The 18,111-nt window shown below is 46.9% G+C and overlaps 1 protein-coding gene across 1 annotated transcript in view; it reads left to right on the top strand.

Moving 5' to 3' along the window:
* The window catches only part of LOC125720187 (neurexin-1-like), a 609,464-nt gene that overhangs the window by 352,144 nt on the left and 239,209 nt on the right, over positions 1-18,111 (top strand). Inside the window, 2 exon segments of the mRNA XM_048995368.1 lie at positions 1,420-1,593; positions 2,858-2,977. Of these exon segments, the coding sequence (XP_048851325.1) occupies positions 1,420-1,593; positions 2,858-2,977 (294 nt within the window).

The following is an 18,111-nucleotide window of genomic DNA, read 5'->3' as shown; positions in this document are numbered from 1 at the left end:
CGTGGGCATTATTTAACATGCAAGAGGAAATCATCCAAAGCCAAAAGTGTGCGAACATTTTCCCGCTTATTGCCTTCTGATTGATGCTTGCTCACATCAGAATATTACGCTATTATTTTTAGTTGAAACCGTTTCTTTAAATCCCATGTGGAGCTGCAACTTTTCTGCACTCTTCCCAATACCAGCATGCATTGTGTGTTGCACATTCTGCAATTTGGAAGCCCTGAAAACTAGACAGAAGATGGAACTTTCCGGGAGAACCACGTCTGCATGGTCGCCAGGTGCTCAAACCGACTTAATGGAACCTACTGATAATAATACAAGTAACTGACAGCTATTTAAAAACTCCTCATAACGATGCAAAGTGTTTCCTTCAGTCCTTTGGCCTTAATGTAAATATTTGTGGCAGGAAATCGATCCTAGAAGTAAGACCGGTGTCGGCTAAATAGCCTCGTTTGATTGCGTAAACTTTCTGCCTCTCTAAACTACGTCTACGAGCAGGACAAGGAGAGGAGAGCGGCCGCGCTTTTTGTCTTATTTAATGAGGATTTAAAAGGAAAGAGGCGTTTCATCCGCTGCCGTATCTTTTGCTTACACATGTCGTTCCATACTGCGTTAATGAGCAGTGCAGGATTCCCAGCTTCCGTTTGTCTCTGTGCTATTGATTCGCCTCGTTATTGATCCTGGGGCTGCCAGGCTTTATGAAGGCCTTCGATGGGGAATCCACAGCGCATTAAGCTGCAGAAGCAAAATTAGTTCTGTTAATAAAAAAAAAAAAAAAAACTGCATCACTTTTTTTTCTCCGTCGAAGTGCAGAATTAGTCAGTAAATGTAGAAAACACTTTTAATTTGAAAAGAATGAAATGGAAATCGGATTAAAGCCACAATGTGTCACCATGACTAATTTTCCCAGAGTGTGTGATTGATTGTGCCAGTTTGTACCTTGGGATAGATTGGCATTTTGTGCAGGGTGCTGCCAGATCTGTGCCCGTTGCTTCCCGGAACAGGCTTCAAGAGCACCCTGATCATGCGCTGGAGAAGTGGTGGATGGATGGATGGATGATGAATTATACCATTTAGCTGAATGAAGGAAAGAGAGTCATCAATACCTGCTTTATTGTTATCAATTTTCTTTTCCTGTATATGTGATGAGTGTGTGACTCAGCGGGTTGGGCCTCAGTCTGTGATCAGAAGGTCACTGGTTTGAATCCCACACTTGGTAGAGTATCCGCATCTCTGTTGGGTCCTTGGGCAAGGTCCTTAACCTCCCAAAAAAATGTTTCAGGGGGTGTCGGACGGACAGCCGGCCTGCCTTGCGTTTCTCTCTCTCTTTCACCTGTGTGTGTGCGCGTCTGTAAGAGCAGAGCATGATGGGATATGCGAAAGCTAGCAATTCCAATTACCCTTTATGTTTTCCAGGAGAGCTGTACATCGGGGGTGTCGCCAGAAGCATGTACAACAGCCTGCCCAAGCTTATTGCGTCCCGGGACGGGTACCAGGGCTGCCTGGCCTCCGTGGACCTCAATGGGAGACTGCCGGACCTGATAGCAGATGCCCTCCACAGGGTGGGGCAGGTGGAGCGGGGCTGCGACGGTGGGTCCCTCACATGACTGTCACATGACCGTCACATGTTCAGGGGGATTTCTCAAGACCAAGAATGTGGCGGTCCACGTTTTTGCTCTCTCCCAGAGAGTTAGTGCACATGGAGCTGAGAGGGAGCAAAAACGTGGACCGCCTGTGGGTCCCCGAGGACCGGATCAGGAAGCACTGCAATATAGCGAACCAGGTAGGGAACACAGGGGTCGTATCAGGGCCTGGCTGGGGTACTGACGGACCTTGGTTTCAGTCCTGACACCACCACTGTTCACAGCTGGGGTCTGTCACCTACGATCAAGTCACTTTTACTTACCACATAACATTATGTTTGTCATCTTAAAACGCAAGTGTGCTCGAGGAGTACCACTTTCTAAGTTGTAGGAAAACGAACCATAAATCATTGTAAATCATTCTGAGGTGACTTGCTTCCAGTTTTCCAGATTTGCCCTCCACCGCACGAAATAAGCTTGTATTGATTCGCGGCTGATTGGTTTCAGGCAAGCTAACGGGAAAAGATGAAAGACCAAATTAAACGGCAGCACAGTTAATAAGCACACGCCTTTAATTCCGCAGAAGTTTGGTGATAACGGTCGGTCGGGAGTTGGCTACCTTCCTGGTTCCCCGTGACAGCTGGCCTAGGGGAAAGGCTCATAGCCAATCAGGTGTTCATTACCTTTGTTGTCGCCATGACAGCTAGCTTGGGGAAAGGCTAACAGCCAATCAGGAGTTGATTGCCTTTGTTTTCCCTTTGACAACTAGCCTCGAGAATGACTATCGGCCCGTCAGGAGCTTGCTTCCTTCGTTGTTTCCGATGTGGGAGAAAGGCTTAGTGAGTCGCCTCTTCAGATGTTGGGCTGAAGTGGCGATTTCGGTAGGGGGCAGGAAAATGGACCGCCATGTTGACTAAATTCCCCTCCCCCTTGTTAACATTTTTGGAGGTTGCTCCGGCAGTTCTGTACGGATCAGTTATTCCACAACAACATAACAGCCTGCGCTTTGTCTCAGATGGAAGTCACCCGCACATGAGCCTGCAGACCATCCCTGCATTATTTTGCCATTTATTAAATAATTCAATGAAGCGCCACACATATGGCCTGGATTTTCGAATCGGCACATGGGTATGACAGCACACACAAGTCAGGGCTCGCCTCCCGGGCCGGAGCGCTCGTCCCGATTCAGCTGTAGCGGACCTGAATCACGCTGATGATGTAATGAGTACTGTACCTGCCCCCCCTCCCACCCCCACCTCCCATCCCATTAGGACCCAGTACCACCTGTACGGAGGACTCCTGTTACAATCAGGGCGTGTGTCTGCAGCAATGGGAGGGCTTCTCCTGCGACTGTACCATGACGTCCTACGGGGGCTCGTTCTGCAGCGACCGTGAGTAACCACCAACCTTCCCCCCCCTTTGACATTCTTCTCGCTCCATGGGCCAAAGACGTGGGAGGAGATCGCCCTCCCTCTCCGGGATCTTGGCTCCTCGTTCCCGTGAAGGCCGGCCGCGCTGGGCGGTCCACAATCGGACCACCCCCCTCAGCAGGGCTGCCGTGGGACCGCCTGCCGCTGCAGCTTATGAGTGTAACGAGCGGCTTAACGAGCCCAAAAAGCCCACAGTAAGAGAGCGGGACGAGGTAGCCCTTATATGGGGTAAACCTGATACCGACTTCCCGCTTCATTTCCACGGTTTGGCATTTTTTATGATCTATCCTGGGTCGATTCTGATGTTGTTTCTTACTAAATAAGAGCTTAGTTGGGCCATTTGTTCTAATGCATCTTCTGAAGTTAAAGGTATTTCAAGCTCTCCATATCGCTGAGTTTTTAGTGGGGTGGGGAGGGGGGCAGGGCAATGCAGCTCATTCAAACTATAAAAAAAATAACTACTTCAGTGACATTTTATTTTTTTTTCCCCCAGACACCTGGAAGTAGTAATGCATATTTTAGCATATCAAAGTGTGATTATGCATGGATTTAACTTTAACAACAATATGTGATCCCTCCCCTGTTTGATGTTGCGGGGAAGGTGCCGTTTTGATGTGTTTTTTCAGGCCGTACGGTCGCACTTTGCTCTTGTGAGGGAGACTGCGCTGCCGCTAGCAAACCTCCTTCAATGCGGATGCTTCACTTTGCAGTGCGCCTCTCATGCCGTTCGCGGGTGGAGGGTCGGGGGCGCCTAATTCCTCCTCCGTCCTCCCTGCTCCAAGGAAAATGTTCTGAGCTACTGAACTAATGAGGAAATTGAAACAGATGCGCGGCACGGCGCCCAGAGGGCATGCTGCCCGCGTTAGCCACCACGGCTAGCTCCGAGTCTTACCATATCACTTCAGTCGTTTCCTGGGGTCAGTTCGGAATAAAGGGCTTTTTTGGGCCCTGGAAGGAACCATTGACTTCAGGGTGGGGGGGCTTGCAGACTCATGTCTGGGTAATTTGTGGAGCATAATTAACAATGTAGTGATAAAAGATCATGAAAAATCTGCATACAAATAATTTAATGTGAAGCAGCGAAACTTATTAGTAAAGCCTGAATTATATCCATGCTTTTTGAAACAGAAGGTTATATCTGATTATATGTGTTTGTTCACACTGTTTAATCATGTTCTGCAACCCATGGTTCAAACATGGCTCCTTTATTGTCTATGATGGTGAAAGATGAATTTGTAGCTTAGCAGCGTTTTGCCGCAGTGTTGTTTGCCCGGCCTGGAGGATGCAACGCCCTATAATCCGCAGTGTTACGTGTTTTTTCCGGAAGTCTACGAGGTGCGTAATGGGCACGCGCTCCCTTCGCATGGGTGGGGGGTCTGTCTTTCGCGCAACATGGTGGCCCTCCGCCCTACACATCGCTGTCGGGGGTGTTCACAGATGAGCCTGCTGGAGAGGACCAGCGGCGTGTCCGTCACTGACACCTCAGCAGCCTCTACGTCGTCATAACACTCTGCCCCAAGACACAGCAGATTCCGAGCTCAAAATAAGTGCCATCGCACAGAATCTGCCATCCACATTTAGAAAGCGGGACTACTCGCGTTTTTAGTCTGCAGGATAAGCCAGGGTTTTAAATCGTGTTTTTTCTCTTGGCTGCACAATCCAGAATCGCTTCATAAGGCATCGGTAGCCTGTTCTAACAGTGCCCTGTTTCACGGTTCAGATTTCCCAGACTTCATAGATCACTTGCATCTACACGTTCTCTGTGATTGGTCCACAATTTCTCTGACTGCTCCACATTCTCTGAGATTGGTCCACGTTCTCTCTGATTGATCCATGTTCTCCCTGATTGGTCCACGTTCTCTCTGATTGGTCCACGTTCTCTCTGATTGGTCCACGTTCTCTCTGATTGGTCCACATTCTCTGTGATTGGTCAACGTCCAACCACAGCCAGTAAATGCCCTGTAGGTCACATTTTGCAGTAGGTAGGGAGCACTCGCAAGCCCGCTAAGTGAAGGGAGAATGCTTGCTTACGTCCATCCAAACGCTGTCTTCTTTATTGGCTTTTCTTTGTTACTTATTTCTTTTTACAAGGCAAGAAGAAGTCAAGCGTATCGGACAATTTGCGCAGCTGCAGGTGTTAGATTCTCCTAAACTCCCGTTAGCTGAAATCTAATTAGCTGTTTTTTTTCCCCTGCTAAATGATGAGCAACTAAAGGTGTCCAAAAACATTACCTGCACAGTCACAAAGTAGCGTTGCCTGTTTCTGTAAATGCACAGCGGAGTGATGACAGAATTGCTGCTTGACCGTGGATGTTAAACGACAGCCCTCAGTGCCGGGCTCCTTTTTATCAATAACACCCCTGACTTAACGTCCTCTCTTCACTCCCAGCTTCATACTTCGTCTTGCTTTACTCCACCAACTCTGCCAGATGGGAAGATTGAAAATTCACTTTGAACTCATTAAAAACAAGTTTATTCCACAATTAGAGATAAATCCTGGAATCCTTCTGCTCAGAAGACCTACAAGCTCAGCACCTCACTGCTTCTCACGTGGTTGTTTGTGGCCCTAAAATGGAGCGAACCACTTGGACAGTTCTGTGTTGAACTGTGCTGGGTGGGGGGAGGAGGGGGTGGTAGGACATGCCTCGCACACCCATATCATCCCGGTAAACGGCCCGCAGGCGAAGCCTTAACGCTGCTTCTGGACACCTGGCAGCGCGGTTCCATGTGAAAACCTGGAAGTCATCCTGTAAAAGTGCTCGAATGTAAATAAGTCTGGGCTGATGGTCATGCGCGTGTCACACGTCAGAGCTCCTGAGAAACGAGCGGGACAGGCAGGATCCTCCTAAGGACGCACATATGGCGTAATTTGTATCATTAAAAATTCTCGTACGTACCCCAGAATATTTACCGCCGCTCCCTGTGTCGTGAGCGTCAGGCCATGTTTGCGCCTGCCCACTATTGCTAAGGGCATGGGTGTTGATTCAGTTAAGCCCACCCACCAAACCCAAATCCCGAAGTACAAGGAGGCATTATCAAGATGGTGAGAGTGATGCGCTTTCGCAAGTCTGCCGATCTTTATTAGCATCTTGCGGAGCGTATTACAGATGTGCTGAGTTTTCTTACCCCGTCTCATCTCTTCTGACTTCCTTGTCTCAACATCAACTGGATAATTGCAGCTAATATTGTTATGTTTGCTGGATGAATGGATGGAGGCCTGCCCGCACATTTAGAACAGTAATGCTTAATCTGCTTTTCTTAAGAAAAACTAATCGCCAGCTATATTCTACTTGTAGCACTTATTCTCTGTAAGCAGTATTGTACCCTGGTGCAGGTGACTGTTACTCTTATATTGTAGTGTTACAGGATGTCAGAAAATATGCTGTGCCTTCCCACATCCGGTGGTATTTTGGCAAATGTATTTGCAGACGAAATGCATAGAGATGGCCACTATGAGGCGCTACTGTACACAGCACAGGGGACACAGGAAGTCGCCTTGAACCCAATACGTGTCAACTTCCTTTATGGATTGCTGTATTCCCTCTAAAAGCTTGGCTTCCCTGGGCTGTCTCCCTGGACATTCTGGATCCATATGTAATGCAATATTCTCTCTTTCTCTCTCACTTACGAATCGTTAGCGGTTTATTTATGCTGCTGTAATACACTTGGGCCATGGAGGCTTTACGAATGAACTAGGGAGAGAGGAAGCGATCGATTGCGAGGCAGCGGCAGGGAAGTTGGGGGTCGTGTTGGGGTTTCGGCCGTTTCCAGGCCTATCTTCCTCTCCTTGCTTTTCTTTCGAGCTGGAAAGACACAGCATGAAAACAGAAGAATGTCACATGACCCCCATTGTCCTTGTCAGCAGACCAGTGGATTTGGGACGCCGTGGACATCGTTTGTTCAAGCGCGGGGAGTGTGGAGCGTTAGCGTTGCGATTTTGGGCTTCCCGAGTGTCCCTCAGGGGAGGGGAGGCCATCCAATCAGTGTCTGCAGTCAGACAGGCGGGATTTGTGGGCAATGCATCGTGGGTCATCAGGAGAGAATGAGCGACGCCACTAAATCTCGGCATCGGCGGCGATAGAAAGCCGACAGCGGAGATTACAGAGCTATGCTGAGCCCGGGGCTAGCAGACAGCGGCGATCAGGGAAGCGGGGGCTCCGCTCCCTGTCTCCGCGGATGGGGAGACCGGGCAGCACGCTCCCCTCCCTCATAACATTATCACGGGCTTTGATGACAGTTGTTGTTGTTAATTATGCTTCCAATCCATCACGTTTTCTCGCTCTCCAAACCACAGGAGAGCTCTTGGGTGTCACTGAGCTAAATTGCAGGCTGCAGTTCGCTGCATTTTTAAACTTTGCTCATTCTCATTGTCCTTTATCTGCCGGGGGGGGGGGGGGGGTCTCTCTCCATTCCCACCAGCTCTAATAGCTACGTGGCTGTTCATGACGCTGCGACTCCTGTTGCTGTCGCTAAACCTTAGTGATGCATTTTGGGACAATATGGACAGGGCAAGGGGAGCAGTAGGGGCGTGTATATACCCTGGCAGATTCAGGAGGGGGGCACTTTATAGGGGCCCTGAAATATATAAAGTTATACATTAAATTGGCCGAGGAGCCCAAGGTGACATTTTGCCGGGGGGGCAACCTTTCTTACTCAGTCCCTGGATCATTATGCAAATTAGCATATGGAAGTTGCACTACTGCTTTCTGCCACTAGGGTTTGCATTTTCTCCCCATGTAACATGAGTTTCCTTCTGTTGTCCAGTGACATACGGTAAGTGCATCAGGCATCGGTCAGCTGGCCAGGTGTGATTGTCGGTGTCTCGCGACGTACTGGCATCCCATGCTGAGTGTCCCTCAGGAGTGGATGGGTGGAGGGATGGATGGACAAACTGGATTGACTAGAGGAAGTTATGGTGAGGAACGGAGGATGCGAGCAGGATGAACATAATTATTTTGTTTGTGTTTCCAACCATGAAAGTTACGTTTCCTGTTCAGCTTTGCAGTAAATTGCTTTCATTTTGCCTCACGACTTGCCCAGATTCGTCATGTTTGCTCCTGTCGGTTCTAGATGGAGTCTCTTCTCTTATCTTTACCGCCTTGTGACGGCCAGTCCGTCGCTGTCCACCACCTCCCCACACCACGGGACCCAACCTATTCCCAACACAGAAAGGCAGGTACGTCTGCTGTAGAGTTTTGGCTCACCGGAGGTCCTGGTAGATGTTCTGCTGCGTGGTTGTGTAGCCTCTCTGGGTAGCTGTTTGAAGCCTCCACATCGTGGACACGCCGGGTCGACGCAATTAACACACGGCTGCGTGGAGAGTGACCCTATGGGGCTTCTGTCTCCCATGGATGCGGCCCGTTTTAATGCGATGTTTGCTTACGGGATGAGGGGTCACTATCAGCTCAGGCCCAGGCGCTGAGCGAACGACCGCAGGCAGCCAGCGATGAAAGCAGTTTTCCCCAAAGGAAGAAAGAAAAATCTGCAACAAGGCAGCAGTTTAGTTGGGAGACGGACCAGACGTTTCTGCTTTTGTGGGCAGCAAATAGCCGCGTGCCGTCGTGCGCTATGCTTACTGTCCGTCACTTTATTCCTTTTCCTGGTCTTTTCTTTGCTTTTGCCTAAACTTGGCACTGATGAATCTTTCTGTTCCTGCTGCCAGACAAACAGCCGGCGATGGTGAGTGGCTGCCTTCTCATTCAGCCTGTGCGCATTCAGGACCGTGGCCGGTTACGTAGAGACACACCAGCATCACGGTGTGTCACGTCGCTCGCTGCGCGCGTCACCGTGCAGAAAACCGTCTGCGGAAAAGATGAAGGGTAAACTGAGTGGGCGATGTGCCACCGAAGTGTGAAAATGTTTGTAAAACGTGTATTATTTTATAATTAGACTCGACCCTTAGCATGGAAAATTTTAAATTACAAAACTGCAATGTAATTAACCAGCCCAGACAAGCAATAGTAAAGATACAATTAGGAGCAATTAGAATGTTCAGAAGTATGCTACATTGAACTGCATAAAGGGGTGGGGCCACAGGGACATTGGCTTCAGCTGAAAGTTGATTGGCCCCCTGGAGTGCCCAGCCCCTTTATGTAGTCAGTCACAAATTTAAACCATTGGCTAATGATAAGCTTGGCCCCACTGTATGAATTCTGGCTCCTCTTATGCCCCTCCCACCTTAAAAGCAGTTGTAGAATTGGCCCTGCATAGAGCCAATTCTGCTGCAAAATATATTACAGGAGATCTGCTCTGACATGGAGTGTCAGTCCACTTTCTTTTACGCCCTGAGATTGTTCCAGAAGCACGCCTCTACCCAAAGCTCCACCTCACGTCCATAATTAAGATGGGCCTGAGCTGACCAGCTAACCGACAGAGTGTCTAGCCGTGCTATGGGCTTTGCACACGCGACACACGGAAGAAGCGTCCTGCATCGGAACGTGTTTATTGGTGCTGCTTTTCTTTTGACGTTGCCGTTACTCTTGGGGTCCTGAAGTTCAAGTGCAACAGAAATTAGAAACGTGAGATGGTCGACAGTCTTGCCGGCGGGAAGAGCGGGACGTGCTACTCTCACTTGTAAAGTTTCCTCTAGGCTCCTTTATTAGATCATCATGCATTATCATGCACGCCACCTGAATAAGTCCCAGTGTCTCTCCAGACTCGGGACACGGACAATTCGGGAATCGCCTGTACTCAAAGCTGAGGAGAGTGCCTGCATCATTCATGGGCCGTCATGGCCGTGATTCATGCCACTCGTGCTGGATTCCATCCATATGTGATCTTTCGTGTGGGATATTCACCATTAGTCAGGTTATCCTGAGAAGTGCGGCTCCATTGCTAACGCTGGACTCGCAGGGGGCTGCGGCGGTTTGTGTCATTCCAGGCAAAGATAGGCAGCTTTTCTAGATGAGCTTTTCTAGATTTCTCGGTGTGGCATAAAGCAAGACAGCAGCTCATTAAATTGTACACTGGCAGAACTGATAGTGTACGCCTGCCTAATAATTATTCGTTGTAAGACACCTAGTACTGGGTAAGATCCAATTTCGCCTCCAGAACAGCTTGACGAGTTATGTGTTTGGCAATAGCTCTCTGTGCACCGCTGTTGTCCTGATCCGTTACTCTTGAACTCACGGTCTTCATGTTAGCATTAACGAGTCTGGCCATTTTCCTCTGACCTCGCTCATTAACTCGCCGCGACCTGCCACCGAGGATGTCTGTTTGCAAGGTGCTCCATTCATCGCATCTGGCACCAGCGATCACGCCGCCCTCAAAATCGCTTAGATCTGGTTTTTTGGACGTTCTAATTACTCTAATTCGTTGACCAGTACATTAACCTCTTGACCCCATCTGCGTGGTGCATGTATTCAGTTGCAGACTGTTTGCATTAGCAAGCAGGTGTATCTCTTAAACTGGCCACTGACGGCATATATACATATTTAATATTCACACCCACACGGGGTGAGAGGAATATGAGAACACGAATTTTCAAGACTGGAAGCAACTTCAGATACTTGCTGCTCTATAGACTGACGCTATTTCAGTTCTGATGAAGGCTTCTGATTATGCAATGAAAATATTCTCCTGAAGAACTAATGAATTAGTGGGGATTGTTAAATAAATCTTCTGGAATGACATTAAGGGAAGAGCTTGATTAAAAATTGCATCCTGCATTCATTAGCTCAGGGCACGAAAAAGATCTTCAAGCAGCACGTATGTATTTATAGGTGTTTCATCTCGCCTGAAACAGAAAATACTTGAAGTGGCAGCCGTCATGTGTGCGTATGGTGGGTTTAGCACTTATTGAGCCGTCGAAGAGCTTCCACTAGGGACTCATGAAAGTCACGAAGACAGTAGCAAAGATTGAATGGGAGCTCCGGGACGGGTTGGGCTGGTCTCCACATCCGGCCTCAGAATGATCTCCCAGAATGCCGTGCCTGCATGGGCTGTCTCCTGGTGGTGCTGTAGCTCCATATTGTCTGAGCGTGTCAGTAAATGTCTCTTACCAGACACACAGTGGGGTCAACAACTCCGAGGCCACTAGTGAAAATGCTTCTGTTTTGCATTTATTTCTAATTCAATTCAAATTCATTAATTGCAATTTTCATGAAAATTCGAATATTGAAATAAACGAACACACTCCTCTCTGTACATAAACCCTTGTATTACCGCCTCAAACTTCAAATGTGGATTCGTTACTAAATGGGACTTGTTCTGTGAAATGCTGTTATGATTTAGTCGATGCCAAAACTTTGTTTATTTCCAGGATTAACTGGACGAAATTCCCAGATTCTCCATGCGGTCTCAGATGTCTGGAAGTCGCTGCAGATCCATGGGTGTTGCCCGCTGGATCTCAGGCAGGGAGCCCAGCCTTCTTAGTCCAACGCGGGGGTGCTGTTAACCGCGCGGCACCTCCATGCTCCGCTGGGAATTAAGCCTAATTATTTCAGGATGACAAGCAATCTGCTTCAAAACCAGCAGCACCTGCAACGCTGTAAATCTGGGAATAAAAGAGAAAATGTGAACTAGACAAACACTGAAAATATTCACATGTGAATTTGCACAGGAAGTGTTTGTTTTAGGATTGCGGTACTTATAGATGCTGTTAGCTGTGACTAAGGTGCTATTGAGGTAATACATTCACATATACTTTTATTTAGCAGTCACTTTTGTCCAAAGCGACATACAACTGAGAACATAAGTGCTGTGAAGGCGTCAAATAGGCACAAGTGTGGCCAGGCTTAGTCTACAATGAACTCCTAAGTACAAGGTTAGGTAAATTGCGGTATTTGGGGTATACGGCGGAATTTTTGGTATACTGCGGTATTTTGGGTATGATGCAGCATTTTAGATATACTCCAGGTATAATATAGTAGTTTGGGTGTGCTGTGGGTATAATACGGTAGTTTGGGTATACTGCAGGTATAATACGGTTGTTTGGGTATACTCCAGGTAAAATACGGTAGTTTGGGTATACTCTGGGTAAAATACGGTAGTTTGGGTATTCTGCGGGTATAATATGGTAGTTTGGGTATACTGCGGGTATAATGCGGTAGTTTGGGTATGCTGCAGTTATAATACGGTAGTTTGGGTATGCTGCGGGTATAATACGGTAGTTTGGGTATACTCCGAGTAAAATACGGTAGTTTGGGTATGCTGCGGGTATAATACGGTAGTTTGAGTATACTCCGGGTAAAATACGGTAGTATGGGTATACTCCGGGTAAAATACGGTAGTATGGGTATGCTGCAGGTATAATACGGTTGTTTGGGTATGCTGCGGGTTTAATACGGTTGTTTGGGTATGCTGCGGGTATAATACGGTAGTTTGGGTATGCTGCGGGTATAATACGGTAGTTTGGGTATGCTGCGGGTATAATACGGTACTTTGGGTATGCTGCGGGTAAAATACGGTAGTTTGGGTATGCTGCGGGTATAATACGGTAGTTTGGGTATGCTGCGGGTAAAATACGGTAGTTTGGGTATGCTGCGGGTAAAATACGGTAGTTTGGGTATGCTGCGGGTATAATACGGTAGTTTGGGTATGCTGCGGGTAAAATACGGTAGTTTGGGTATACTGCGGGTATAATACGGTAGTTTGGGTATGCTGCAGTTATAATACGGTAGTTTGGGTATGCTGCGGGTATAATACGGTAGTTTGGGTATACTCCGGGTAAAATACGGTAGTATGGGTATGCTGCAGGTATAATACGGTAGTTTGGGTATGCTGCGGGTATAATACGGTAGTTTGGGTAAACTGCGGGTATAATGCGGTAGTTTGGGTATGCTGCAGTTATAATACGGTAGTTTGGGTATGCTGCGGGTATAATACGGTAGTTTGGGTATACTCCGAGTAAAATACGGTAGTTTGGGTATGCTGCAGGTATAATACGGTAGTTTGGGTATACTCTGGGTAAAATACGGTAGTATGGGTATGCTGCAGGTATAATACGGTAGTTTGGGTATGCTGCGGGTATAATACGGTAGTTTGGGTATACTGCGGGTATAATGCGGTAGTTTGGGTATGCTGCGGGTATAATACGGTAGTTTGGGTATACTGCGGGTATAATGCGGTAGTTTGGGTATGCTGCGGGTATAATACGGTAGTTTGGGTATGCTGCAGGTATAATACGGTAGAACATTGTCATTGTTCCCCCTTGGGCAAATTTTGTTACTGCTTTTGAAAATACCATCAAAATACTATATCTAGAAGATTTGATTGTATGTAATATTCCCAAACCTACTATGGCTCTGGGATCAGTAAGAATATAATGAACAGTGTGGCTGTCAGGCCAGTGCGGCAAATTAAAACATCACATAAGCAGCTCCTTGCATCATCATTAGCCGATTAGCACGTAGCTAGATGTAGCCCTTAGCCGTGCTACACTGTACCTGCTCTCACGATGGCCATTAATGAGCAGCCATAATAACTGCAATTAAGGCGATTCCGGTAAATATCTAGAAAGTGCTCTTTAGTGTGGCCATGAATCATTATTAATAATTAATGCTTGCAGCTTCAGATCACTAGACAATGTTTACGTGACTAGACAATTAATGGTGACACAGGGACACACTTGGCATTTGAAGGGGAGATCGTGTGCTTGTGGGATATCGCCTGTCGCCTTTTCATCCAGCCCTCCGGTGGCCTGGTTTGCTTTGCGATCCCACTGTCGGGTTTTGCAGCCAAGTACGCAGAAGTACTGCTTTTCCTATAAGATTCCTCAGTAGTACAACGTGGATGTCAGTGCGATAGCGCTTTACCTACGGTTTTCTTTCTTCCGATTTTTACTTTTTTTTTGCATGCTGTTCTACTTCTGAATCGATTTTTGCTTTTGATCTTTTTGCCGCCTTTCACCAGCGCTGATTTAGCTCACTCCTCAGGTGCAGGACTAAAGAAATTCCTGACAGGTCAGGAAGCCAGCAAAGGTAACTGCAGATGCTTGGCTCTCTCTTGACTTTTCTCAGTCCGATTTCCCCGGCAGAGTTCAGCCCACTCTCCGCCAGCAGCTCCCCCCTTACGCTTGACTTACACTCACGTAATGAAATCATGCTGATCTGGTTCCACCGATTTGCACATCACATTCTTGTGTCGCTCTTTGTGGAAAACACAAGGAACTTTTCATTGGCACCCAAGTCTGGCGATCTCCTGTGACCACACCTAGTAGGCGATTGCTATTTCAGCAAGATCAGTACAGGCGAAATGTCAGCCTCTGTCCTTTTGCATGCCTGCTATTTGTTGACTCAGGAGAGAGAAGAAAAGGAGGGTTAGGAATCATTCGTTCCTTTTTCAATTCAAAACCGAAAACCAAAAAATGAGGGTTTTTTTTTCAATACAACGAGCAGTGTTCCGATTTCCCATTTTGTGCTCAAATCCAAAAAAGGAAAGATCGGGAAAGGAGAGCTCATGTTCCATTTTGGTTTTTCACTGGGCGCAAACGGCGTAACCCGGAAGTGACTGTTACGCGTGGTGGTCTCTCAGCGATAAAATGGACGGCTTCCTGTTGTTTCTTGGTAGTAGAAGGCTTGCTCTAAGGCCAGAAGACATGACACACAAGATATCTGTTATATTTCAGGTATATATATGTTTGTTAATCCACACTTATAATTTAGTCATTAGAGCTGCTTAAATCAATCCATCTAAATTCAAATATCACATATTAAGTTGACTGATCAATCACGAAAACAGCGTTTTTAAAATGTCAACAGTTCCGTGTAATCATGCCTGTTTCATCCATCCCTATTTGCCCCCCGAATCTGCTTCCCTCTGACATCTGCTGTAAAGAAAAGTAATCGTTCATTAATTGTAATGAGGTTTTCATTTTGGGTCATATTGCCCAGCACTACACTGTACAGATATAATATGACACTTACTGTATTATTACTGTATTACTGTATAATAAACAGTAAAAAAAAAAAAACCTTCATTTTTACCCTCAATATCTGTCATGGGTACAAAAGAAAAGTTTGTACTTGACTAGGATATAGGAAAACGGCTTGTTATCCGTTTTTTGATTTTGGTTTTCGAAACCAATATTGAAAAAAACCCTCGTTTTCTGGTTTTCGGTTATTTGGTTTCGAATGGAAAAATGAATGAACGAATCATACACGGATTGTTAGGGTTACAAGACAAAAAGGTGCCTGAACACTTGGGGTTATAGCCCCTAAACTTAAGCCTAACCCTAAACCTAACCCTAACCCTAAACCTAACCCTTACAATACAGTCTATTCACTATTCGGCTTCATAGACGATTCTAGGCTCATGGTTCAATGCATTCACAATATAGTCAACAAAATAAGACTGAAAACAAACTAAGAACATTTATGAACATTTATAAACAAACATATGAACATTTGTAAATAAAAGCAGTTGTCAAACTTGTTTATCCTGCAGAAAAATAAAAAGAAATCAGAATGTCCTTAATGTAAAAATGTACGAAGACATGTACCGGAAATGAAGACCTCACAATTCTTATTTGTTCCTGCTTATTCACAGTATATTTACAGAAGAGTTTGTTTTTCTTTCAGTCGTTTGCCTATTACGCCCCCTTGGGTTAGCATAAATGAACGATTAGCCTACCACGGTGCATCGCTACACCCCTACCAAAGACCAAGGGTATTAGCTGACTGTGCATTTGTAGGTGGTGAGTTATTATCTCATCTTTTCAATCGACGACAGAAAGACATGTTTGCAGTCAGTATAATGAAGAGCAAAAACAGGCCAATCAAGTGATGACAAATCATTAGTATCTACATGGTAATTCACTGTGCCAGTAACCTTCAGTGATGTCTGCTCCGACTCTGCAGTAATAGAACACAAGTTACGGCCTTCATTCTATAGTCGTGAGAGTGTTCCGTAATATACAGAATGAGTCATTCATCACACTGCAATCGAAGTTCCATGAAAAAGGAAAAAAAAACATGATTATTAATACTATTCCTGGAAATTGTTAATCAATTAATAACAAAGAACCGCTAGAGATCCAAAGTTCAAACACCGCGCGATTGGATGATTTCAAATCGGTGCTTGTTTCAGTTCCACGAGAAAAGGCTGTGAGGTTTAAGTAAGAGATGCTGAAGTGAAAAAGCCATAAACAACCTGCACCGGTGAGGACAAGTGGGCGAATTTATCAGCTGCGTCATGAGTAAAAGCTACAGGTTGTTACGTTGCACTGCACTGCTCAGCAGATCTGACATCCAATACAAATCTTAGCCTCTGGCGCTGAAATCTCATAAGCCTGAGAGTTAACTCCTGAAATTAGTGCGAACCAGCAGCGTTACAAGCCCAGGACCCCCAATCAGAACTGGTGGTAGGTACAGAAATGGTGTACGGTTCGTCCAGAGACGACTATAGATTTCGGGCCCCATGAAAACATAGCATATTGGGCACCCTTTCCAAACCAATCCAATAATTTTCCCAGTTCCCTCCTCCACAGCACCCCCAGGTTGAGTCCTGTCGATTTGTCGGCAATTCGCTGTTTGAAGCACATGTGTAGTTCTAGGCCAGCTTCACCCCTCCCAACCAACATACCCAGTACTGTCCAAGACAAAGTGAAAACACCCCCTCTCAGAAGGGGGCGCCCTAGGTGGCCAACTCTTGTCTTATGGTTTGACCAGCGCTGACACCCCCTACACCCAAATGGGACTCATTATCCTGCTAATAATCAGTAGGGCCAGCTGGATGGATTTAAGGAAGATGACTGTGCAGGCAGGGTGCCGCAGTGGTTAGCCTTGCTGCCTCACAGCAGGACGGTCCTGGGTTCGGTCCCGGGTCTGGTCCCCAGTCCTTTCTGAGGGGAGTTTGTACACTCTCCCCATGTTCGCGGGGGTTTTCGCCGGGGGCTCCGGTTTCCTCCCACAGTCCAAAAGTGTATAGGATAGGTTGATTGGTGAGTCTAAATTGGCCCTGTAATTATGAGTGTGTGAGTGTGTGTGTGTGTGTGAGTGTGTATACCCTGCAGTGTGTTGGCGACTGCCCAGGGTTGGTTCCTGCCTGCGCCCGTTGTTCCCGGGATGGGCTGCGGTCTCCTCACGGCTCCTGGTCAGCTGACCTGTCCTGGTGCTCCTGGTCAGCTGACCTGTCCTGGTGCTCCTGGTCAGCTGACCTGTCCTGGTGCTCCTGGTCAGCTGACCTGGTGCTTTAGTTAGTTTCATTGGGGCAGCTACTGAATCATCTCATGGGGCCCCGACCTCCTTTTGTTTTCTGATGGTCTTAATAAAGTGTGCCTCTTACACACACTCATTTCCAAATAAGGTATGACCAGCAAATGACTGCTGAAACTTTACGGTGTTTTCCTTTCGATGGTTAAAGTATAAAAGAATTTACCTCCCCCCCCTTCATACAAAAATAAATGTTGTGTAAGATGGCGTATGTGGTATAAATAGCTAATGTAATGTCCTGCAGCTCACCAGAGACTGTGCTACCTCTGTTTTCTCCTTCAGGGAGGGAAATATCACAGGAAAGGCAGTGAGGTCTCACAGGGACGGCTGTTTCTGTTAAGTCCTTTCACCTTTCTACGGGCCGAATTTTAGAAATAGTGATCAACCCTGTAACATAAAAATTAATTTGCAGATTTTCGGGGGGAAAAAAATAACATGTAAGTAAACAGTAAATTAATTTATCCCGAGGAGCTGGACCCCTGTGTGGAGCACAGCTGCCGAATCTTCCGTCAAGGTCATCCTGCTCACTTTCAGAAGCGACGGCCGCTGCGTAAGTGGGGCAAAGGCAGCGGAGTGGTCGGCTTTGGCGGAGTGGGGCATTGTGGGATTGCGGGTGACGTGTACAGGTACCACTGCCTAGGGAGGATATACAGGGCACTGGCATCCACCGGGGGGGTGTAGAGAGGCATGCCAGCAGATGTCCATCGTGGCACACAAGCATTTTATATTGGCCGAGAAAATAAATAATTCAGACGGTAATTCGATCCGCTGATGCATATAGCTGCTCCTGTGTGGTCGTTTGCGGATGCGGCAGGAGACGGCGGCACGGACTGTCGCCCATTCAAACCGCGCCTTGTTTCAGACCTAATGATGGGTCCGCAGAGAGCTCACAGCTCACAGCGTGTCAGTGGGAGAATAGACCTTATTCAGTCTGATTAGGGTTTT

Source organism: Brienomyrus brachyistius, chromosome 24 (assembly GCF_023856365.1).
Source record: "Brienomyrus brachyistius isolate T26 chromosome 24, BBRACH_0.4, whole genome shotgun sequence".
NCBI classification, from domain to species: Eukaryota; Metazoa; Chordata; class Actinopteri; order Osteoglossiformes; family Mormyridae; genus Brienomyrus; species Brienomyrus brachyistius.
Note: the sequence above shows the minus strand (reverse complement) of the source record. Positions and strands in the feature narration are given on the sequence as shown.